At 46.2% G+C, this 25,111-nt stretch overlaps 1 protein-coding gene across 2 annotated transcripts in view; it reads left to right on the top strand.

Moving 5' to 3' along the window:
- The first annotated feature begins 4,422 nt into the window (after positions 1-4,422).
- Positions 4,423-25,111, top strand: part of DCLK3 (doublecortin like kinase 3) — a 35,173-nt gene continuing 14,484 nt past the window's right edge. For both annotated transcript variants that reach the window (XM_068152716.1, XM_068152715.1), the window contains exons 1-2: positions 4,423-4,508; positions 21,230-23,115. In XM_068152716.1, the coding sequence (XP_068008817.1) occupies positions 4,448-4,508; positions 21,230-23,115 (1,947 nt within the window). In that variant the 5' untranslated portion in view covers positions 4,423-4,447. The remainder of the gene's footprint in view (positions 4,509-21,229; positions 23,116-25,111) is intronic.

Below are 25,111 nucleotides of genomic sequence, written 5' to 3'. Positions count from 1 at the left end.
GGTCTCTTCTCCTAGGCAAGCAGCACCAGAACAAGGGGACACAGTCTCAATCTGCACCAGGGGAAGTTTAGGCTTGAGGTGAGGAGAAAGTTCTTCCCAGCAAGAGTAATTTGCCATTGGAATGTGCTGCCCAGGAAGGTGGTGGAGCCACCATCCCTGGAGATGTTCAAAAAGGGATTGGATGTGGCACTTGGAGCCATGGTTTAGCTGTCAGGAGGCGTTAGGTAGTAGGTAATAGGTTGGACTTGATGATCTTTGAGGTCTTTTCCAACCTTATTGATTCTGTGATTTTATATCCCAGCACCGTGGGGTATGCAAATTCATCTGAAGAGGATCCACACTCTTTCCTTGATTATGTTACAGTGCTGGGCTTTGAGACTTCCAACCTAATTTGCCTCTTTGAGGACTAGCCAGCTGGAAAAACCACTGTGTGTGAATTGCTTTCACATACAAATGGAAAGCTAGCATTTTTATTATTGAAACCACATCAGAAGATTGCTAACTTTTGTGCTGATTTCTTCAGTATTCTAGATTAGATTTCTGGACCTTAGGAAGACAGCTCTCAGCAGACTTGGTTAATAAACTGATTAAGTGTCTAATAGTTCTTTTTTCCTTGTCAACAGGCAATTGCAATGCCTTTAAATTTACGTAAAACTGAGGCAAATAAATATATATAGCACAGCCCTTCCTCTGCTCTGGGTACTCTTTCCTCATCTGATATGCTAAGTGCATGCAGGTGATTTATCATTTTCAAAACACTGTGTTGTGATATCAGAAGGGCTGATCTTACCTGGGGCACAGCTGAACATACCCACCATGAAAAAAAAGTGAATTTTGCTTTAATGAACACGATGAGAAGCACACAAAAAGCAATCCCTGAGCATAATTGTCTAGAGAGAGTAATTCCTCAGTAGAATCTTTTCTTCTACAGGTCTTCTTTAACTTAAGCACAGCCCTTGAAACAAAACATGTGCCAGCAGAATCCTGGGTCTCGAGGGAAAGGGAGAGAATGAGCAGGTGATTTCTAAGGCAGAAGGAAATCATGAAGTTTAGAAGGTCAAAGGGAAGCAGAATTTCATTCTCAGAGAGGCTGAACATCCATTTCTGAGGGTGTACCAACATCCCTGTTGTTAGTCAGAGGTAGACATAGCTACTAGGTATGACCTGAGTGTGCAACACATGAAAATGTATATATGAGAAGTCATTATTAGCCTGCAGTTTCAGTCTGTGACATCAAGCATTCTTGCAGGGCAGAAGGCTATTACTGAGAAACAGCCCTGTGGTTCTTGTTTGGCTTATTAAGAAACAGTAAGGAAGTTACAGATGGTTTAGTGGAGGATGGTTGAGATCAATGGCCTGCTGAAAAGTGGATTAGAGGGAAATCCACTTCACTGACTATTGAAGGAAGAGGCTGCAAATTTCCAGAGGCAAGTAGGAATGAGGTGACTCCAGAAGGCTGTATTTCCTTTTCATTTGGTTTGCATCCCACAGTTAGAGATATGGATGCTATTGCTTTGATGTTGACCTTTGAGTCATGTTACTCTCTTATTCTGGAGGCCCACTTGCAGGGAGTAATACCAGATAATAAGGGTTGACACTTAGCTCTTCTAAGGATTTTTGCACCTATAGGCAACAAATCCCTTTAGCTGCGGTCATTAGCCACGTTTTACAGGTGGAAAAGGTTGGACACAGAAATATGGAATAACCTGCTGGAAGAGGTACTGAATACAGTCCCTGAATTCTTAAGACAGTCTTAAGACATTAAGGATGCCAAGAACTGCAGAAATGAGCTGTACCATTGTTTAAAGCACCATGGAAAGATTGGCAGTAGCAGAAGCTGCCCCCTGTTGACTTTATTGAAGCCAAGATTTCAGATGGGTATTGAATGTGATTTAAGAGTTAGTCTGTCCTGAAAGGAGGTTATAGAGAGTATCACAGTATCACTAAGGTTGGAAGAGACCTCAAAGATCATCGAGTCCAACCTGCCACCACAGACCTCATGACTAGACCATGGCACCAAGTGCCACATCCAATCCCCTCTTGAACACCTCCAGGGATGGTGACTCCACCACCTCCCTGGGCAGCACATTCCAATGACGAATGACTCTCTCTGTGAAGAACTTTCTCCTCAGAGGAGAGGCTGCTGCTGGTCTCTTCTCACAGGTAATTAGTGACAGAACAAGAGGGAATGGCCTCAAGCTACAACTGGGTAGGTTTAGACTGGACATTAGGAAACATTTTTTTCAGGGCAAGAGTGGTCAGGGATTGGAATGAGCTGCCCAGGGAGGTGGTGGAGTCCCCAAGCCTGGATGTGTTTTAAGGTCATTTGGATGTGGTGCTTGGGCCTGTGGTTTAGGGGTGACTCTTGTAGAGTAGGGTTCTGGGTTGGACTTGGTGAACCTGAGGGTCTTTCCCAACCTGAATATTTCTGTGATTCTGTTACACTGTACAAGCTGCATGTGAGAAAGACAACTGAGGAGCAACACTCCCCTTGCTCCTCCAGGCAGTTCTAATCCCAAAGACCTATCATTTGAAAATGACTTTGATAGTCAGGGCAAACAGATAGTGATGAGTGTAGAATTAACAAGCTCTAGACAGTGGGGTAAGGTAAAAATAAACAAAATAAACATGGAATTAGAGAGTTTTTGGGACTTTCAACAACCTGGAAGATTCCAAAGTTAAATGATGCAAAATTTCTAGATCACAACTTGCTTGCTCAGCATTGTAACGTGTTGTGGGTTTTGACAACCTGGGCTTTGACTAGTTTACATAACAGCTTTTGTCTGTGCTTTTATTTTGTGTAGTTTCTCTCACCAGAGGGTCTAACAAAGTACAAATGCTCTGTGACAAAGAGTCAGGAAAGATATTTGAGCTTTTTTGTTCATGTCTACACTCAGCACTTCAAGAGCACAGTGAGATACATTTAAGGATAAATATTGAACAAGCTCTAGATTTACAAAGGGGTTCATGCCAGACTCTGTTGCTTCAAAAATGCTGAAATATTCCAGGAGTAAAATCACAGAAGATGAAGTTTGTTTATATTTGCAGAGGACAAGGGGTGATGGTCTTAAACTTGAAGAGGAAAGATTCAGACTAGATAGAAGGAAGGAAGAATTCTTTTACACCGAGGGCAGTGAAAACCTGGCTCGCGTTGCCCAGAGAGGTGGTAGAAGCTCTGTCCCTGGAAACAATGTAGGTGAGGTTGGCTGGGGCTCTGAGCGGTTGCTTAGTTGATCTAGTTGATGAGGTCCCTGCTGACTGCTGGGGGTCGCCCTAGATCAGAGTATCACAGTATCGCTAAGGTTGGAAGAGACCTCGAGGATCATCGAGTCCAACCTGTCACCACAGACCCATGACTAGATCATGGCACCAAGTGCCATGTCCAATCTCCTCTTGAGCACCTCCAGGGATGGACTCCACCACCTCCCTGGGCAGCACATTCCAATGACTAATGACTCTCTCCCAGTGAAGAACTTTCTCCTCACTGAGAGACTAAACTTCCCCTGGCACAGCTTGAGACTGTGTCCTCCTGTTCTGGTGCTGGTTGCTAGAGGGAAGAGACCAACCCCTTCCTGGCTACAACCACCTTTCAGGTAGTTGTAGAGGGCAATGAGGTCTCCCCTGAGCCTCCTCTTCTCCAGGCTAAACAATCCCAGCACCCTCAGCCTCTCCTCACAGGGCTGTGCTCAAGGCCTCTCCCCAGCCTTGCTGCCCTTCTCTGGACACATTCAAGTGTCTCAATGTCCTTCCTAAACTGAGGGGCCCAGAACTGGACACAGGACTCAAGGTGTGGCCTAACCAGGGCACAATGTACAGGGGCACAATGACTTCCCTGCTCCTGCTGGCCACACTATTCCTGATGCAGGCCAGGATGCCATTGGCCCTCTTGGCCACCTGGGCACACTGCTGGCTCATGTTTAGGCAGCTGTCAATCAGCACCCCCAGGTCCCTCTCTGTTTGGGAGCTCTCCAGCCACTCTGACCCCAGCCTGTAGCTCTGCATGGAGTTGCCAAAGTGCAGCACCCGGCACTTGGACTTGTTAAATGCCATCCCATAGATAATCATAAAGGTGCCTTCCTACCCAAACCGTTCGTGCGATTCTCTACTCCTCAGCGGCTGGGGTCGAACGCGACGTTTTCCCTGGGAGGTGACAAAAAGGGGGCCCGGGGCAGTGGCAGAGGGGCAGGGCAGATCACGGGGACAGCAAGAGATGGGTAAGCCCGGAGCCGGGCGCCCGCCGGCGGCTGCGGGGAGCGGTGCGGCGCCGGGGGCCTGCCCCGGGAGGGCGGGGTGTGGAGGTGTGACCGCTCGTGTGACCGCGCCGCGGCGCCGCCTCCTCCCGCCCGGTCCCCTCCCTCCGCCTGCCCTCGCAGCCGGGAGGCGGCTCGGCGGGACGCGGGTTCCGTGCGGGCAGCCCCCGGCCCGAGTCCGGCCGCATCTCCGCACCATGCCGGCCGCCGCGCCGCCCCCGCTTCACCCCGCCGCGGGCTCCTGTTGCCACTGCGCGGGTGAGTGCTCCCTTCTCTCGGCTCCCTTCGCCCCTGCCCGGGGCCACGGCACTGGCCACGCTGCCCGGCAGGTCGCCAGTTGTGGGGGTTTATTCTCGGAGGAGGGGGGCGAGCCGGAGGCGCCGCGCCCCGGCTCCCGGGGGCGAAACTTCCTCCGCGGGTCTTCGTGTGTCCGTGGGGTTGCGGTGAGCTCTCGGTGGCGTTTGGGCTTGGAGGGATGAAGGAAGGAGCGATGGGGATGAGCTTGAGGCGAGGGCTGTGGGAGGACGGACAGGCGTTTAAACAAGGGGTGGTCGTTCCATCCTGCTCCTTCCGTTATTTGTTTTTTGCTTAAAGAGAACCCCTCTGCCCTGCTCCAACCTTTGTATCGCAGTGGAAACTTACGAAGTGGGTTCATAGCAGCCTTTGGGAAGCGGCTGCTAGGGTTCGAAGAGCAAGCCCTTGCCGATTCCCTCAGGGATGCGGGTGGGGATCAAGTTGTCGAAGGTCCTTTTCCTAGGCTGAGGAACCTTCTTAGGAGCTGTGCGAGCTACAAGAGCAAGTTCTGAAGTCTGAGTGTGAAGTCAGTGTTCGCTGTCCTGAAAGGCACGCACAGTGTCACCTGTCCTACCATAAACCCTGAAGATTAGAAGGAACTTGCACTCCTTAATAGTCGGTGTGAGCTTGGCTTCCGTGGAGTGAGTGCTCCTGGGCTGCTCGGAGAGCACCAGTGCTCTCCAAAGACCCAAACGCCATGCAATGTAAAGCTCTTTAAGCTGTTGCACAGCTGTGGGTTAGAGCACTGAAGGGTGGTGAATTTTCCCTCAGTTGGGAATTACAGGCAGAGGCTCGAAGGGCGGGGATGCTGTGGCATGTGGCAGCCAGACCTCTCCGAGGAAGCATGCTGCTGGTGCCCTTGTGTCCCCTGGCTCCTGTAGTTACATCGGTGTGTTTGCTCCTATTTAATAACAGATTTTTATAGGAAAATTATTCTGTAACTTTACTTGGTGCAGCGTCATTTTATTCCTTTTCCCCTGCTTTCCTCAGGGGACATTCAGTACGCAGCGTCAGCAGGGCTGGTTCCCATGGCTCAGTGGTTTGAGCTAAGGGAAGTTTCGAGGCTGCGTCGGGAAACAACCCCAGACACTGAATTTTTTTGCTGCATTGTGTACCGAAAGGTTTAATTTAAAAAAAACAAGCAAAGAACCCCAACAAACAAACAAGCCCTTTGCAGCAGTGTTAACAAGCTCTGATGACTTCTTCTGACTTCTGCTGGAAGGTGTCTGGAGAAGGGCCATGAGGATGAGCAGAGGGCTGGAGCTGCTCTCCTATGAGGACAGACTGAGGGAGTTGGGGCTGTTCAGTCTGGAGAAGAGAAGGCTCTGAGGACAACTTATTGTGGCCTTGCAGTATCTGAAGGGGGCTACAAGAAAGCTGGGGAGGGACTTTTGAGGGTGTCAGGGAGTGATAGGACTGGGAGGAATGGGAAAAAAACTAGAAATGGGTAGATTCAGATTAGATGTTAGGAAGAAATTCTTCCCCATGAGGGTGGTGAGTAACTGGCATAGGTTGCCCAGGGAGGTGATAGAAGCTTCATCCCTGGAGGTTTTTAAGGCCAGGCTGGATGTGGCTGTGAGCAGCCTGCTGTAGTGTGAGGTGTCCCTGCCCATGGCTAGGAGGGTTGGAACTGGCTGATCCTTGAGCTCCCTTCTAACCCTGACAATTATATGATTATGAAATTCCTCTCACAGTTTAGATTGCAACCTATATATATATTGTGTGAAGGGGTAGTTGAAGAGTTTATCACCCAACCTGATAGCTCCTCACACATGTTTTTGCTACTAGCTTTATATAGAATTGAAAATGTACAGAGAAGCATGCTTGCATGCAAGTTTGACTTCCCACTTCTGTCTCCTTTCTCTTTGGCCCTCCCCTCTTTCCCTCGTAAGGCTTTATGTGGGTTTTACATGATCTAAATGCAGTTTTGACTCTTTAAAACGTTGGAGAGTCCCAAAACACTCAGCAAGCAAAATGAAGCTTGCAAAACATATTACAGCTACTTTATGTAGTAAAAGTGCAGTTATGACAGCCACTCTGCCATGTTCATCTCCAAGAGGTGGCTGCACTTTTTATCTCAGGAAGCCATCCTGCAGATCCCTGGATAAAACTGATTCTGCAGAGTTAGAGCCTTTCTTTTAGTGTAAAGAGTGGGGATTTCCTGCAATGGCCCTAGCTCTCTCCATGAACGTTTTTGTAGGATGTTAGGATGCATCAGCTGAGAGCTAGCTTCTGGTAAATCTCCATCTGTGGTTCATTAACCTGAATTGGTTAATTGGACTTAAACTGTCAGCAGAGATAACTTGGTTTTAATTGAAGATATTGGCAGCTGTTGAAGCCTCCCAATTTGAGCTGTGCTGAAGTTACTCCATCTTTATCGTTGTGTTGTGGGGTTTTTTTTATACTGAATTTAACTAGCTTGGACATGCTAACCTGAGTTGTGAATGTATCTGTATCTGGTACTCTTTGTGTCTGTCTGCACTGCTGCTTTTTCTAGCCGTGTTCTGCAGAGCTTCACAGTTTTGGCATCTGCAGGACTTTCAGCTTGTGGTGACTAAGGGAAGTTGTGTGGGATTGGTTTCCCCATCTCTAAGATAGCTTCGTTTTTCTGCAGAGACATCTATAGTTCTGTGGAAGTCAGGGAAGCTGGGGACCCTTCCTTCCTTTCCAACAGCTCGAGGGTGAATTGAGTTGAGTTCTGTCACTGCTTTCCCTCTTTCCCTTTGACTTGCTGAATCCTAAACATTTAACAACATTTCCAGTCAGCATTACATAGTTGTGTTTTTTTTTTTCTTGTCAACGTAATTAGCATCAGAACATTATGGTGACTTTAGCAGCAGCACTTAGATCTGATCCAGATCTCACTGACGGTAATGTGAATCTTTTAATTATCTTCGTTGCAACTTGGATCGGAGCTGAAAATGTAGTAGTTGAGAGACAGCAATGTGACACTTCTCTGCTTAACAGCATCACTATTTGGCAGGCTTTCCTTGTTTTCAGGATATAGGGTCTGTCCCTTTGAAGTGTTCACCAGACACTGGAAACAATGACAAACGAAGAGGCTGCTGCTGCCTTCTAATGTAAATTTGGAGTTTTGATAATGCTTGCAAATTGTTCACTTTGCATAGCAGTAGTTTGCCTGCACTGCAAATGAAAGGCGTGTTTACCATTCTCCCTCTGCTGCTAACACAGTTTCCTCGGCATAATTATTGTGAGAGTGCAAACCAATTATTTGTGTCCTGCCCTATTATTAGGAGAAGCTCCAGGTAATCATTCTGAAAACGCCATCTCCCCCTCAGTCTGTGCTCCTGGCCTGCACATTTACTCACATGTTTGTTTATTTTCTTGTCACCCCAAATAATGTAGTTACTGGAAATGCTGATAAATGGCTGCTAGTGTGAAAATCTTGATCTTTCTGCCTGTCATCATGCTTCTGAATCTAATTAGCTCTGGAGTTTTCTCTGAGAGGACGACTTTCTTTTATAAGTTCTGCAAAACAATTTGTTTGTCAGTGTTGACTCTTAATATGTGAGTCTCTTCTGAAGAAATCAGAGAATGGTCCAGGCTGGAAGGGACTTCCAAAGGTCATCCAGTCCAAATTCCCCGCAGTCAGTAGGGACATCCTCAACTAGTCCAGGATGCTCAGGGCCTCATCGAGCCTTACCTGGACTATCACCAGGGAAGGGTCCTGCGCTAATGGGGTTGGGCACTCTGTGTTTGTGACTTAACTGCTCTTAAAAGTGCTACATTTCCAAAGAAAACTTCGGGGTAATTGCCTCTTTTGCAGAGCAGATGGAGAATCATGACGACTCTGACTGGGTCTTTTTCTTTAGTTATGCAACAAGGTTATTGGTAATAAAAGATCTGGAAGCCTAATTAAACTCTCAGTGACACCTCTGCAGGCTCTCTTCTTTTCCCTGGGTTTGCTCAGTTGCAACAGATTAGTCATCGAGTTGAGATTTGGGAAGCGAAGCGAATAAAATCTCCCACAAGAAGAAACAGAATCCTCTACCTTTGACTGATGCAACATTGGCTAACAGGACTAGAAAGCAGTGAAAGCTTCCTTCGTGGTGAGGCATGAATAATTAATTTGAAGAATATGGTAGCTCAGGAGTCAAGAGCATCAACGTGAACATGAAACTCTCTGTATGCTGAGCCTTGAGAAAGCCATGGAGGGCTTTGGCAGATGGGTCCTGGCATATATTGCAGTCGTACAAGATGTTTTTGTTTCCCTCTGTCAGTTCTGTCCCTCTCCTGAAAGGTTCTTGATGGGAGGTCCTGAACGGCAGAGCTCACTTCCCTGGTTGCTGGGGCAGACCCTTAAGCTGTCAGTCTGCAGAAAGCAGACATTAAAAGACACAGCCTTTCATCTTCGAAATAAATGAGCACTTTCTTACTGGTATTAATTTTTTTATATTATTTTATACAGGGCAAGAACTGAAACTGAGCCTCACACCTCCCAAGGCACTGATTCATTTCATGTGCGCTTTTACATTTCACTTCAGTCTTTGCAGATCTGTAGACTTCTATAAAGGGCTTTCTTCATGCTTGCTTTTTAATTTGCCACCCTTAAAATGTCAGAAAGAAGATAATGAAAGTGGAGTTCTGCTCTTAAAAAAAAAAAATAAATAATTAAAACATCCCCAAAAGTCTAAATGCTGGCACTTGTGACTCATTATCAGACTACACACAATCTCTTACCTTCATCAGCTGCTCTGGGGGTGATTCAGCTCGGTTTAACACTCACACATGGCAATAGCCATCTGTGTTTGCTGTAAATATTTTAATTTTTATTTTTTTTTTAAATTACAAATGCCTTGATTTGGAAAAATTTGAAACCATGCAGTGGGGTGGCTCTGGGCCTTCAGGGCAAGAGGGTGAGGGCCTGGGAAGGTAGTTTTTGCCCGGCCACGTTTGCCAGGTTGGAAAAGGCAGTTTAATGCTGAGAGAGCAAACCAGGCTGCCCTACAGCATTCTGGACCCTGCTGTTCCATTCTAGTGGGATCTGTACAGGAGGGGGCCAGGGCAGGCTGTGAAGGAGCTCTGAGCAATTGGCAAAGGTTGAAGGGGGAGTGGAGGGGAAAGGTAAGAAACCCTCCGAGTTTATCTTGGTTGAGAAGAAAGGAAAAAAAAGGTGGCTGGTAAATGTCATTTGTCCCTCGTGGTTCTCATACAGTAAATATGGTCACATGTCACTGAGTGCTGAGCCTCCTACTTGCAGGATGGCACCCACAGGGGCTGGGGGTGTGACACAGGCACTGTGTATGCTCAGAATTGAAAATCCAGAGCTCCTCTAGCTATAGTGAGGGATCCAGTGTGGGCATCTCTCAGGTTCCCTCCCTCTGCTGAATTCCAGTCAGCTGCAAGATTTTCCACCCAGGCTGTCCCTCCAGATAGCTCTTTCCTATTTAGGAACTGCTTTGCTACAACATCTGCCTGCTTTGTAGCTGCTCTGGTGCTCTCTGCCCTCTAGGATCTCTCATAAACTCAGAGATCTGTGTCCAAAAACTGGCAGTGAAAAGGGAGTGAGAAATGGGCAGGGAGAAGGGAGCAGAATCCTTCCTTTCTAGGGTGAAAAGTTGGGGGGCGGGGGGGAAGACAGTGGCCAATTATGGGACTAAAAGGTTTCTCTGGTTTCCAGTTTGCATGACCTAGTGGATGTTTATTTGATTTTTTCAGATAAAAAGCTTTTGTTCTTGAAATAAAACCCAGATACTTTGAAGCTGTGGTGTGTGAGGTAAAGTTTTGAAGTCGTCTTGCCTGCCCTTATGAGGGCAAGGAGTAGGATGCAAAGGTGAGAATCTCCCAACCTCTTACCCTGCAGGAGTAGCCACTAAGGATGTTTTCTTTCCTTGTAGCTGATGCTTTGGAACTTGCTCAATGGGACCAGACATATTTGGCTGGGAGGAACTTTAGTTCTGTGTGACGTGCAGGACAGAAAGAACCCAGGCTGACACGCAGCTGAGTTTGCAGGGGTGACAGCTAAAGGATGAATAATACTGCATGTGAGCTGAAGCATGCTTGATGGGAAATTGTGGAAGATAATGAACTTGAGATCCCCTCACGCTGATTTAACAGGATCTTTTAGGGCTAAAACTGTCTATTTATGAGAGGGATTATTCTGGTGGGGTGGTTTTTCCCCCCTTTTTTTGGTAGATGAGCCCAAATTGGTTTTTTCCTTCAGTGCACTTGGAATGCTGCCTGAGCTGCCGAGCAACTTTAGTTTTCTACAAATTAGGTTAGACTGGGTCAGGACTTGATCTCCTTTACACTAGTGCAAATTGGACATGGATGTGCTGGCCTGACTATGGCTGGAGTCATCAGTGGTTAATACAGATGAGACTTTATGCAAATGCCATGATGAGCTGGGATGGGTTTTTGATGTAATTGGATAAATTGTATTTTGGTTGTCTAAAGAGACAGAGTCATAGATTGGGAAGGGTTGCAAGGGACCTCAAGGATCATCTAGTTTCAACCCCTGTGCCATAGGCAAATTATATTTATTTGATGCAGTAAACCATGGTTATAGTCACACAGGATATACAATATTCTATCTTTCTGCAGATTGTACTTATTTGGTGTACTAAACCATGGGTTTAGTCACACAGGATATCAACACTATATCTTTTTGCACAGGATATTTTATAGCTGCTTTGCCATCAGGTGTGCTCTGAACACAAGAGGTTTGTTCAGTGTATTTGTTTAGTGTATTCAAATGTGCTTCTGTGAGGTATTGCTAATCTAACATTATTCAGGTTACAAGGTCAAGCCTTTCTGATTATTGATTAACAGTACTGTCCCCTCAAACCATGTTCGTTTGCATTGAATATGAACATTAATTATGCTATCAGATGCTGCTTTTGTTCCCCCCAGGGTCTCTGGCTCCATCAGTGCATATGATAGCCAAAGCTTACCTAATGAGCAGCTACTTATGGTTTACCCTGGCTGCTTGTGCCTTCCACTGCATGCTTTCTGAGCCCTGCTGTTAACAGAGCCTTATTAACCTGTGGCTTTTCTGTCATGGTTATTACTGCAGCAACAAACATGGATTAGCATCTCTGTGATGCCTGTAAAGGAAGGGTGTGAATTATGTTCAGTTGGAGTCAAGGTACAAAAAAAGTAGTCAAAACCCCTTTAATTTGGGGAAGAATGCAACTGGAGGTGCCCAGGTCCTGAATTTTGGGATGAGTTGACATTATCTTTGTGTTGTGTTCTATTGCCTTGTGTCTGAAGTATGTCTTCCAATATATTCTCTTGCAGCCACAAGCACTGAGCAGGTTTACAGATCAGGTCTCAGCATATTGTTTTGGGCACCAGATTGTCATCCTCTCTGAGAAATCCAGATTGACTTGCCTGCTTTGAAACTCTAGGGGATCAGTTGAGAGAAAAATCCAGTTCTCCAGGGCTGCAGTGCCTCATGGAGAGAAACTATTATTCTTCCTGGGTTCTTTCACTACACATTTTTCAGGTCATCTTATTGCAGACTTTCTTTTATGGCACAATCCTGATCCCAGTGTACCCTGGAGCAGACGCAGCAAAGCTGGCTGTGCTTCTGAAGGGTCTTGGATGCAAGAAGGAAGAGAATTTGAGCCATACTGACAACTTTAGTTTTTTTCCTGTCTCACTGATGACCTTGGTAATGTTCTTTTGATGTAATAATCTGTTTGGGTTCATGTTCTTTAAAAAAGAATAATTTCAAGGTGAGCTAATGTGCTAAGTGACAGCAAAAGCAGGTAGATGTTCTTTATGAAGAACTGCAGAGGTGGAGACCATGTGTTGCTTGCTGGCTCACAATCCTATCCTTTTGCCTAGGTTCAGCATCCAGCCTGACTTTCCAACCCATTCTTCTTCTCACCCTCACATTTTACAGTTTCCCAATTACAGTCTCCATCTGCTTTCACTGTCACCAAAGTTCATAGAAAATGCCATCAGCCAACATCAGAGTTGATAGGAATTGCTGTCAGTCTCTGACTATAGCCCTGTTTGCCCCATTCCATGCAATCTGTCTCTGCCCTTCTAGCTTTTCTCTTCACTTCTCAGTCCAATCCTTTTCTAGGTTTCCTTTTTCAGTTCCAGTGTCTGGCCCTGCTACACACTGCCTGGCTTCTGGACAGTGATACCAGAAGATCAGTGTGCATTCCAGTTCCCTTTCCTACTCCCAAACCTCCTTTCCCTGCAAGTTCCAGCTCCCTCTCCCAGCTCCTACTGCATTGTGTCTCATCCTGGCGTTTCACCAACCAGCTTCCATTTTTAATCACTTTGCCATAGTCTGTTTTATACAAAATTTCTATTCCTGTCTCTTTGCTGGGCCAATTTGTCTTCCATAACACATGGGAGAGCAGAGTTACACCTTCTGCCTAGTCCTCTTTTTCTGTCTCTATACATATTTGTCTATAGTCTTAGTCTCTTTTGGTAGCAAAATCCCTGTGCTCCATGCTTTCTTTCAGTCTCCCTTTGGACAAGGCATTTCCAGTCCCCTCAGTTTCCCTTACTGACTCTGTCTGCATGTCAGAAGCCCAACCACCTTTACACGGTCCCAAGCTTTTGATTCAACTGCTCAGCTGTCACTTTTTCTTATTAAGGTTACTGCCTCAGCCTGCTAGCTGGTGGGGTTTTGGAAAACACCCAGACATCGACCTCCCCCCCCGAAATGGTTTACATAATACCTCTGAATGCCCCATTTTCAGATGCTCCTTTCCTTTGAGGTCTGCTCTGTCTGCTTTTGTCTGCATTAAACAGCTTCTAGGCGTGGGAGCACCATGGGATTGCCAAGAGGATGGAGAGACAAACTGTCTTCTCAGGTCTGGTACTTGACCCTCCTCTATCAGTTACTAAATAAGACATTTTTGATGCTTAGCTTGAAGCATGTTGAGTTCCTCAAGGTCCACCACATCTGAGCTGTGAGTCAGGGAACTGCTTGAAAGAGTCCACAAAGATGCTGAAGGGAGTGGAAAAATCTTTCTGATGAGGAAAGGCTGAGGGAGCTGGGGCTCCTTAGCTTGGAGAAGAGGAGGCTGAGGGGAGACCTCATTCATGTTGATAAATATATGCAGGGCAGTGTCAGGAGGATGGAGTCAGGGTCTGCTCAGTGATGTCCAATGACAGGACAAGGGGCAGTGGGTGCAAGCTGGAGCAGAAGAGGTTCCACATGAACATAAGGAAAAGCTTTTTCACTGGGAGGGTGACAGAGACCTGGAATAGTCTGCCCAGAGAGGTTGTAGAGTGGAGACATTAAAAATCTGCCAGGATGTGTTCTTGTGATCTGCTCTGGGTGATCCTTGTCTGGCAGGGGGGTTGGACTGGATGAGCTTTCGAGGTCCCTTCCAACTCCTAATATTCTGTGAGTCTTTGGAACTTGCTGAGCTGGAAATAGCAGGGACTGTCTTGCTGTGTTTGATGCCACCTCAATCCATTCCTTCTGAAATTTGACTTTCCTTTTCTAGTCTGAACAAAACTGACAGAGTGTGACAGCCTTCTCTTGCTGCTGAAATAACCACCAGTCCTGACTCAGACCAAATCTCTGCCAGGAGCACTGTAAAGCATGGCAGGGAGGCAAGGCAAGAGAGTGCTGGAGCTATGGGTCTGTAGAGCAAAATTCACCAGTGGTATTTCCAGCAGGAGGGCTGTAAATAATGCCCATGTAAAATTCACTTGCTGTAAAAGGATGCCTCTGGTCGGATTTTGTTTCCATGTAACTAATTTAGTACATTGAAACTTGCCATAGTACTTCTTCAATCCTGGCCCCTAGCGGCATGCACTGGCCCCGAAAGTTGCAGCCTTCTTTAATTTACTGCAGGAGGAGATCAGGATGACAGACTTCTAGGGCACTCAGATTGCATCCTAGAGCCAGCTGCTGAGGCACTCTGGTGAGCTGCGTGAACTTGGCTGCTGTGACTCAAAGGCCAGACACAGTCTTCACTCTCAAGTACTTTAAGATACTTGTTGATACTTGGACATCAGTTAAATGTTCTGGGTTCCAATGAAGACTAAGACTAATTTTTCCTCCTTATGGTCTTTGTTCTGCATGCCCTCAGCAGGAATTGCTGTGGCTTAAAGAAAAACAAAACCCAGACATGTTTAGTGCTGTACTTTCCTTTCCCATTTGAAACAGTATTTTGTTTCTGCTGTGTTGGGACCAACGTACCAAAACAACTCCCAGATACACAGTTTTACTTGCATGAGGAATGCTGCTGATGCTTTGGGGAGTTTTCACTGTGGCTTTTGTAAGTGGAGGCTTTCATGTTGAGCCAAGGTCCTCTACAGAAACTTGAGGGCTTGACTAACACCACCTTACTCACAGCAAACAATGCCATAACTAGATTCTATTTCAAGGTTACCTTCTGTTTTTAAATTGTGCTGTAGTGCTCCTTGTAAAAATTTAATTCCACTGCAACCTGTGACTTGATAGCAGTATTAGCTGCTGGGTATACCATTCAGTTAATTACTGGAACTGTGAGCTCAAGCAAGGGAGCCAGGAAGGAATGTGAGATGAGTGGCAGTACTTTAATTAAGGAACAAAAAAGTGAAGACTGGTCAAGGGGAGGGGGAAGTTTTGAAGGGCAAATGGTAACAATACATATTTACTTGCAAGAATAGGTGACCTCTGGCTACCCCTGGTACTCTGCTGTTGTAGAGGATGTAGCCAGGCGATTCTTTAAGGTGTAGATTAGTTGAAGCTCTGTATCCACATCCTATTCAGAGTCTAAGCCTTCTGAATTCACTAAATTTTACTCAAGGTCCAGAGTATGAGCCAAAATTGCTATGAGAAAAGGTCTTCTTGAGGAATTTTCGTTGCTTCCTCCTTATGCCTTCCCCCACCTCAGCAGGATTGACTGTGACTACCTCAGATGGGTTTTGTATTGGCTTTTGAAAATGAGCCACAGAAGCTGTGTTCCCTGCAGCAGCTGTTTTCTCTCTGGGGAGCACCTGTGCTCTGGTCAGTAGATGCTCCATGTCTTGTTCCTGATGGAGCTCCCAAATCATAGACTCCAACCCTGACAATTCTGTGAAGGGACCTCAAGGATCAGCCAGTTCCACCTCCCCTGCCATGGGCAGGGCCACCTCACACTACAGCAGGTAACTCAGAGCCCCATCTGGCCTGTCCTGAAAACTTGCAGGGATGGGAGTTCCCATGTTGTCCTGTCTTCCTTGCTTCTGTAGTAGGAGCTTTCTGTGATATTTTTCCCTACAAGACCATTCTCTGTTCACCTGGAGCTCTGTATTGCTCTGTGAGTCCCAGTTCTCTTTATTCTGTGCCCAGGAGTGCAGGTTAGGTGCATGCATGGTGCCCCAGGCCAAGTGTCCCGCCTTACCCCTGCCTACCCACAGTGAGAATCCTCAGCAGCCTCCTTGGCCATATGCTGTTCCCCTTCAGTTCTCTGCCTTCTTAATCTTCTCATCCTATAGATCGATACTGAGAGATACAACCATATGTAGATGGTGTCTCTATGGATAAAAATAGATGCATTCATGCACTCATCCATATTAACATTTATAAGGAAGATGTATATTTGATAACCATTAGCTCTCAGTAAGACAGTAAAAGAAGAAACCCCACATTTTATTCTCCAATGTATAATTTGCCAGTGCTCAGGCTCATGGAAGTGTTCCTGGTGCCACTTCCCTCTTCCTCCCTCTCCCACTTGTATACAAATATGGAAACAAGACTTTAAAGCAATATAAATGGTAGCTATAGGATCTGTGTCTGTGCATAACCTTTGAAGGCTTTCTAGAAATGCTAGTTACTGCTTGAAGTGTGTGCACTTTCCTGACAGACTGAGGCTTGCTTTGTGTGCCTCAGTTACAATAAATAGAGTGTAACTGGAAAATAGCATAGTGGTGACTGGAAGAGTTGTAACAGGCAATTGAAATGAATTTGTTTAATTTTATATAATATACAGTCTTTGATGCCACCACCTTGACACATCCTCTTTTCTCAGCAAAGGCCAGGAGATCCTTTCTATGCGTTGATGTAAACATTCTTAGAGCTTCCTTCTTCATCTTAGGGAGATATGCAATATTATTCTTATTCCTCAGAGGGTTAGGTATTAACTTGTGGCTTGTGTGAAACTGCATTACTCTGCCCTGGTGAGGCCACACCTGGGATATTGTGTCCAGTTCTGGGCCCCTCAGTTCAGGAGCAACCTCAGGAAACTGCTTGAGAGAGTTCACAGAAATTATTAAGGCAGTGGAACATCTTCCTCACGAGGAGAGGCTGAGGGAGCCTCTTCAGCTTGGAGAGGAGGACATCATGAGGTGACCTCATTCATGTTGGTAAAGATGTGCAGGGTGAGTGCCAAGAGGCTGGAGCCACGCTCTACTGGGTGATGCTGGGCAGCACAAGGGGCTGTGGTGGAAGCTGAGGCAGAGAAAGTTCCATGGAAACATGAAAAAAAAATTCACTGAGAGAGTGATGGAGCCCTGGAACAGGTTGCCCAGGGGGGGTTGTGGAATCTTCTCCTCTGGAGATACTCAAGACCTTGCTGGATGTGTTCCTGTGTGACCTGCTCTAGGTGATCCTCCTCTGGTAGGGGGGTTGGACAGGATGAGCTTCTGAGGTCCTTTCCAGCCCCTAACATTCTGTGATTTGGCTAGGAATTAAGCCAGTTAAGACCCCCCCACAACCCCATATTCCTGGGTTGTTACTAGTAATTACACAAAGCTGCTCTTACCCCATTAGTTGCAGAATTAAAAAAGAAATAAACTTGGTTTCTGTTTACAGCTTAGCTGATCTAGTTAAGAAAAGAAACATAATTGATGTTTGGGTAATTGAAAGGATCAACAGTGCAGCCAAGCACTTAAAATGAATAGTTTTATAGCAAGGTGTGATAATAACAGCATAACTGGGAGAAACCCAATCCGTGGGAGAAATCATTATTAGTGCAGCTCTGTTTTCCTGTTGTACCAAGATTATAAGGCAGTAAAAACGTTACACACTGTACCCATCAGCAAGATAATGCTTTGCTGACAGTGGGGACTCAAGAATCTGGAAATGCTGATTGAATGCAGGCTTTCAGCAGTTCCTGTTAACCAACATGTTCCAGAGTTGATTTGGATTTCAGAGAACTGTTATTACACCCCTGACTTCTTCTTTCTTTCTTTATTTCCTTTCCCTCCATTCACACTAGGCTTTATTCTGGGTGGGATGTAAATATGTGATTGCTGGGTGGGAAAAAAAAAAGGAACAAAAATCACTACCACCTCTGTAGTCATCTTTTTGATAACAAGATCATCCTGAAAAAGCAGAATGGGGACAGAAATAACTTTGCAAACACTAAGCATTAGTCACACGTAGGTCTTATATAATGCTTACATTTTCAATCAGTGTCTTGGCAGCTGGGCCTCCTTCTAATATTTGTTTGGAGAAGAAGAACCTATCTCATTTGGCAGGGGAAGAAAATGAATCCAAGACTTAAGGGGCGCACTGAGTGGCACACGATGCTGGTGAGCATCTTACAACTAAGGAGCGTCCATCTTGATGCATCAATCAAAGCCAAGAGCAGAGTCTGTGGCAGAGTCTGCTGTCTCCACCCAACCCCATGCCTTTTGGATGTGCTGGTTTTGCATCAGCACTTGTGGTTTCCCCTTTGTGGTTTGTGGTTTGTCCTTCTAGGTGAGGAGGTGTCTTTCCTCCTCACTCTGTTATGCCTTGATGAAAGGCAAAAATAAACACATATAGCTTGAGATGCTGGGAGTGGCTTTACAGCATTTGGAAACCCAAAATATAGTAGTCTCCTAGTTTTGAGCCACGAGCTGCCCAGGGCAAAAGGACAGAAAAGATCTTTTACCCCTTCCCAAGGAGCAAAATAAAAATGCTCCACACTGGATTGGAAGTTTAAATGGAAATTCTATTTACAAATACACACAGAAGGCATTCAGGTGAAAGGAATACAGCTGGGCCTATGGGAAAACAGAACACAATAACAGATTGCAATATCCTGGGACAAACTGCCTGCCCCCCTGGGACTCTCTAGCCTCTGCAGGACCTGTTTTTGTGGTTACACCAATTAGCTCTTGGTTTCCCTTAACCTACAACAAGTAGGCTTAATCTTGCCAGAAGTCCTGAGCGTGTGTATGAACTCTAGCACCAAGAGGAACATTCTCATGTGCAGGTTTTCTTTCGTGCCTGCAGCACTGTGTCTGTGTAATCCTAGTAATGCATGGGGACCTGTGGGGTTCTCTGGGAGATTCCCTGTGATCTCATTCTGAAAGTTTCTTCCCTGAGACTGAGAAGAGTTCAGTTTCAATCAAGTTATAATCTTAAGTACCAGAAATTGGAGTACTTCAGGGGCACTTTTTTATTCTTAGCTTATTGTTGTGCTTATAAATAGTGAATTATGTTGTAGCTTGGCTGGTCCATACCTGCATGTTCATTTTCATAGAGTCATAGTATGGTCTAGGTTGGAAGTGACCTCTGAAGGTTATCTAGTCCAACCCTCTCTGTAGTAAGCAGAGGTATCCTCAACTAGATCAGGTTGTCTAGTGCCCTGTTGAGCCTCATCTTGAATATCCTCAGGGATGGGGCCCCAGCTTCAGTGTCCCTCTACCCTCATGGTGCAGAACTTGTTCCAATCTAAATCTGCTCTGCTCTAGTTTGAAGCCGTTGCCCCTGGTCCTGTCCCTGCAGGCCTTTGTAAACAGCCTCTCTGAAGCCTTCTTGTAGCTCTCTTCAGATATTGGAAGGCTGCTGTCAGGTCTCCCTGGAGCCTTCTCCAGGCTGAACAACCCCAGCTCCCTCAGCCTGTCCTCGTAACAGAGGTGTTCCAAGCCCTCACAGGGCTGTGCTCCAAACCCCTCCACAGCTTTGTTGCCCTTCTCTGGACACCTTCCAGCAACTCAACATCTTTCCTAAACTGAGGAGCCCAGAACTGGACACAGGACTCAAGGTGTGGCCTAACCAGTGCTGAGTACAGGGCAGAATGACTTCCCTGCTCCTGCTGGCCACACTATTCCTGATGCAGGCCAGGATGTTCAGTATTAACCTAACACTACAAAGTCCACTGCTAGATCATGTGCCAAAATCAAACAAAAATATTGTAAAACCAGGACTCCAATTATCAAACACAAGCCCTGTGAGGAGAGACTGAGGGAGCTGGGGTTGCTTAGCCTGGAGGAGACTCAGGGGTGACCTTCTTGCTCTCTACAACTACCTGAAGGGAGGTTGTAGACGGGCTGGGGTTGGTCTCTTCTCCCAGGCAACCAGCACCAGAACAAGAGGACACAGTCTCAAGCTGTGCCACGGGAGGTTTAGGCTGGATGTTAGGAAGAAGTTTTACACAGAGAGAGTGATTGCCCATTGGAATGGGCTGCCCAGGGAGGTGGTGGAGTCACCATCATTGGAGGTGTTCAGGAGGAGACTTGATGGGGTGCTTGGTTGCATGGTTTAGTTGATTAGGTGGTGTTGGATGATAGGTTGGACACGATGATCTTGAAGGTCTCTTCCAACCTGGTCTATGCTATTCTATTCTATTCTATGCTAAACCTAAAGTGGCCTTTCTTTAAGCAAATAAATTGAAATCCATTACTGTTCACTGTACTGCAAAACTGCTTTATTATTATTATTATAGCAAAAAAAACCCCAGCTTTCTACACAAATCTAATTTACATAATTTGTTATCAAAGCCTAGAAGCTAAATGAATGGTCCATGGAGAGTGAAGGGGAGATAAGTAATTATAAGGCTGCGCACACGTAGCCACCTGGTAGCAACTTTAAACCAGAAGTAATTACTTTCTTTTACTTCCTGCAATGTAATTTGTTGATCTTGCTGCCGTGGAGTTTACAGAGGCCAAAAGTGTAATTGAGTTCAGAAAGGAACTGAGTGAGTTCATGGTAGGTAGATTCATGAGAGAATGCTGAGCAATCTGGATGCAATCGTGGCACAAGTGACCCCATTTTTTGGAGGCTCTTTCATGAAGATGGGAGGATTTAGGAGAGGAATCTGTTCCACAGAATGTTAGGAGTTGTAAGGGACCTCCAGAGATCACTGGGTCCCACCCCCCTGCCAAAGCAGGATCATCCAGGGCAGGCCACATAGGAACATGTCCAGGTTGGCTTTGGAATTCTCCAAAGGAGACTCCACAACCTCTCTGGGCAGCCTGCTCCAGTGCTCTGTCACCCTCATGGTAAAGAAGTTTCTCCTCATGCTGAGAAGAAACTCCTCATGGTGTGTTCTAGCTTCTATCCATTATTTCTTGTCTTATTACCACCAAAAAGAGCCTGTCCCCTTCCTCTTGACACCCACCCCTCAGGTATTGATAGATAGTGATCAGATTCCCTCTCAGCCTTCCCTTCTCCAGACTAAACAGCCCCAGGTCTCTCAGACTTTCCTCATAGGATAGATGTTCAAGTCACTTAATCATCCTTGTGGCTCTTTGTTGGACTCTCTCCAGTCGGTCCTTGTCTTTCCAGAGCTGGGGAGCCCCAGACTGGACAGGGTTTCCAGTATAATCATCTTTCTAACAGCATTTCTTTGTCACAAAGTGCATCTCCATTTTGTTGCAAGCTTGATATGTTTGTAGTTGCATGAACGAGGAGTTACTGTTTAGGGGCAGTTGAAGTTCTTATAAGCACTGAATGCACCTGCCCCTCCTCCCTGCCATCACACATGCTGCTATGTAGAAGAGTGGTGCTTGGGAAGCTCTGATGATGCCAAATGCATAAGCTGCCTGCTCTTTCTTTGCTGCAGGGCACCGAGGCTTGCTTGACCGCTCGCCACACGCCAGCTCAAAAGCAAAGGAGAGGAAACTGCAGGGCACCTGTCCTCCCCTTCGTCGTGGGAACTATGGCAAACCATGCCTGAGTGACAGCAGCCACAGGTCCCTGTTCTTCAGTCCCCGCAATGGCTTTCACTCGCTGCATTCGGAGCACAGCCCCGTGAAGCCAAGGGTCATCACAGTGGTGAAGCCCGGTGGGCGCACGCTCAGGCGGATCACTTTGCTTCTGAACAGGAGATCAATCCAGACCTTTGAGCAGCTGATGGGTGACATTTCAGAAGCTCTGGGATTCCCACGCTGGAAGAACGACCGTGTCAGAAAGCTTTACAACCTGAGAGGCAGAGAAATCCAAAGTCTGTCTGACTTCTTCAGGGAAGGTGACGCGTTCATAGCTATGGGGAGGGAGCCCCTCACTTTGAAGAACCTGGAGGTGGTATTACAAGAACTTTATCCTGAAAATCCTTATGTTGCCAGTGCTGCCATTCAGCAGGGTGAGGATCAGTCCCAAAAACTGAAGAGCAGGTTGTGTGACAAGGCTTTGAAAGTAGACAGCAGCTTTGATGAGACAGAAATGGCCAAGAGCTGCAGCAATGGCATGTCTCCCAAGCCTCATGCTAGACACGAAGGAAAAAGTCAAGCCAAACCAAAGCAGGAGGAAAACATTAGAACCAAAAAAAAGTGGACCAGAGAGAGCTGGGAAGGTGAGCAAGGATTGAAGCCTTCTAGAAAGACCCGAGACAACGAGAGGTACCTTAACCACGAGAGGAGCCCTGAGGAGGGATTAGAAGAGAGTTCAGAGGAGGTGGTGAGGTGTGAGAAGTGTGAGCAGGAAAGGCAAGCCAGGCAAAAGTTCCAAAGGGAAAGGCAGGCTGAGGCCTCCTTTGAGAACAGAGACCTGAACACAGGTGCATGTCAGAGGTACCACGTAGAAAGAAATGCAAAAGTCAGGAACTGCCGAAAACCATCAGAAACCTGTCTGGAAGATGAGGAAGTTGGTTGGAAAGACAAAGGCTGTAGGAGGGCGTGGAAGCCCCTACACAGGAATGTTAATGAAGGGCTGGAAAAGCAAAAAAGGAGCCTGGAGAGGGAAAGGGATGTGGAGAAGCATGAAAGCCATGGGAAGGAAGTAGTAAAAATCAAGAAGAATGCTGCAGAAGGGCTGCAGGTAACTCATGAAGCAAAGGAAGAGAATGGAAGTAGCTGCGTGATGAACCAAAGTGGCTGGCTAAAGAAAGACACTCCAAGGGATGCTGAGAAACTGTCTAAAGCACAGAGGGATGGCAGGGAGGGCCAAAGGGCCAAAGAAGAAGGAAGCAGAAGAGAGGGGAACATCATGTGTAGAGAGAGTGAGATGACACGGCGGGAGAAGACAGGGGAACGCAGAGCAAATAAAGAAGAGAACAAGGCTCAGGGCCTGGAGAACCCAAGCCGGAGGCATGCCATCAAAAACAGAACTGATGTGGAAAAGTTCTATGAGATTGGCAGGACTATTGGGGATGGGAATTTTGCTGTGGTGAAGGAATGTCGCCACTGTGACTCCAATCAAGTCTATGCCATGAAAATTGTCGATAAATCGAAGCTGAAGGGGAAAGAGGACATGATGGAAAGTGAAATTCTGATCATTAGGAGTCTCTCTCATCCCAACATCGTAAGCTTAATTGAAGTGTATGAGACAGAAGCTGAGATCTACTTAATCCTAGAGTATGTCCCGGGAGGGGACTTATTTGATGCTATCATAGAAAGTGTTAAGTTCACAGAGCATGATGCTGCTGTCATGATTACTGATCTGTGTGAAGCACTGGTTTACATTCACAGCAAAAACATCGTGCACAGGGATCTCAAACCAGAGAACCTTTTGGTAAGTGTTGGCAAACATCTTGAATACGTGTAGGAGATTATTTGCTGTTTATTTATCCACCCTCAAATATTTTTTAAGCAAATGCTGTGGCAGAGATACTGTGCTGTGGCAGAGCTGTTTGGAAGAATGAGTACAATTTTGAAGTTAAATTACCAGTACAGTTTGCTTCACATAGACCGCAGATAGCAGTGCTAGCAAAGAGAAGCTCAGATCAAAATGACCTGGCTTTCAGGGGTACTGAGCAATTGCATCTGATTTTTAGGTATACAGGGCATGAGGCATGCACTGAATCATAAAGCATCTTCCTTGCAGACCAAAATGTATTTAAATAGTTAATTTAGCTGATTTGTTTGGTGGACTTTTTGTTCACTGCCAGTCCTCTACCATAATGACTTCTATCTTGTGACAATTGATGCTCTTAGGAGCAGGAGTATGATGCAGCTGACTGAAATAATCTGACAGTAAGATGTGAATGTAGTGGTGAAACACAGCACTGAAGTCAGCTCAAATACTAACTTCATGCCAAAGAGGAAAGTTCTTATTTTTCTTTTTTTTTTCCTTTCTATTGCATTTCTAAGGCTACATTCTTTGCACCCAGCACTGAAGTCAATGGAGTTACTCACATGCATGAATGCACACAGAGATGTTTGCAGTACTGACACTTGACAAGACACCCATTGTAGAACAGTAACAGTCAGCAACCCTTCCGTGCTGAACTCTTGTACCAGAGTTCCAAATTTCCTCATAGATATCAAATATTGGCCAATGTCTAAGAAATCAGATGTAATCTGCTGCTGGAAGATGATGCTTCAAGGAAATTAATTCTGAGGAAGCAATTGGTGTGAATTTCTGGAGGAAAGCAGCATTGTAGCCTGCAGGACCACACAGAGGTTGAATAAGGCTGGACCAGAATGGTTTGCTCCCAAACCTTTTGACCAAGAAACAACATCTACACCAGATCTTGCTATGTGTGCTGCTTAGTGGCATGAAAATCCTTGCTCTGTGCCCTGTGTGTGAAGAAGAGATGGTGAGTGCAAGTGGCTGGTTTGCAGGAAGAAGTAGGCTCGTATGCCCTGCCCTCATGCCTTATTTAGCCTTTAAAACAAACCTTCCCTTAGAACTGCTGATTTCTCCAGAAGCTGATTTTCCATTATGAACCTATTTGCTGAAGATAAACTAGTGCATGTGAAACACCTGAGGCCAGATGCTCAATTTCCTTCTATAATATGTAATTATCACAGAGATGCAGGTAAACAGAAAGGGGTGAGCTGTACAGTTCCATACTGGTGCTTGTTTCCCCATTTAGTTCACAGCACTGCAAAACAGATTGCTGGGTAGTGGGAAAGTTGTGCAGCACTGAGATTATCATGTTCCCCATTCCAAGAGGAGAATCTTCCACCTGGGAAAGAACAACCCCATGGACCAGTATAGATTGGGGACTGACTTGCTGGATAGCAGTGAAGGGGAAAAGGACCTGGATGTCCTGGTGGATAGGAGGTTGGCCATGAACCAGCCATGTGCTCTTGTAACCAAGAAGGCCAATGGCATCCTGGAGTGGATTAGAAGAGCTGTGGTTAGTAGGTCAGAGAGGTTCTCCTCCTCCTCTACTCTGCCCTGCTGTGGCCACGTCTGGAATATTGTGTCCAGTTCTGGGCCCCTCAGTTCAGGAAGGGAACTGCTTGAAAGTGCCCAGCACAGAGCCACAAAAATGGTTAGGGGAGTGGAACATCTCTCTTATGAGGGGAGACTGAGGGATCTAAGGGCTCAGTAGCTTGGAGAGGCGGAGACTGAGCGGTGACCTCATTCATGTTGATGAAGATGTGCAGGGTGAGTGCCCAGAGGCTGGAGCCAGGCTCTGCTGGGTGATGCCCAATGGGCAGTGGTGGAACCTGAGGCATAGGAAGTTCCATGGAAACAGGAGGAAAACTTTTTTCCCTGGGAGGATGACAGAACACTGGAACAGGCTGCTTGGGGGGTTGTGGAGTCTCCCTCTCTG

The sequence above is a fragment of the Melanerpes formicivorus genome, unplaced genomic scaffold (assembly GCF_026170545.1).
Source record: "Melanerpes formicivorus ecotype bairdi unplaced genomic scaffold, bMelFor1.0.p_v2 SCAF_24, whole genome shotgun sequence".
Classification (NCBI taxonomy): domain Eukaryota; kingdom Metazoa; phylum Chordata; class Aves; order Piciformes; family Picidae; genus Melanerpes; species Melanerpes formicivorus.
The sequence above is the reverse complement of the archived record's forward strand: the minus strand, read 5'-3'. Positions and strand labels throughout refer to the sequence as shown.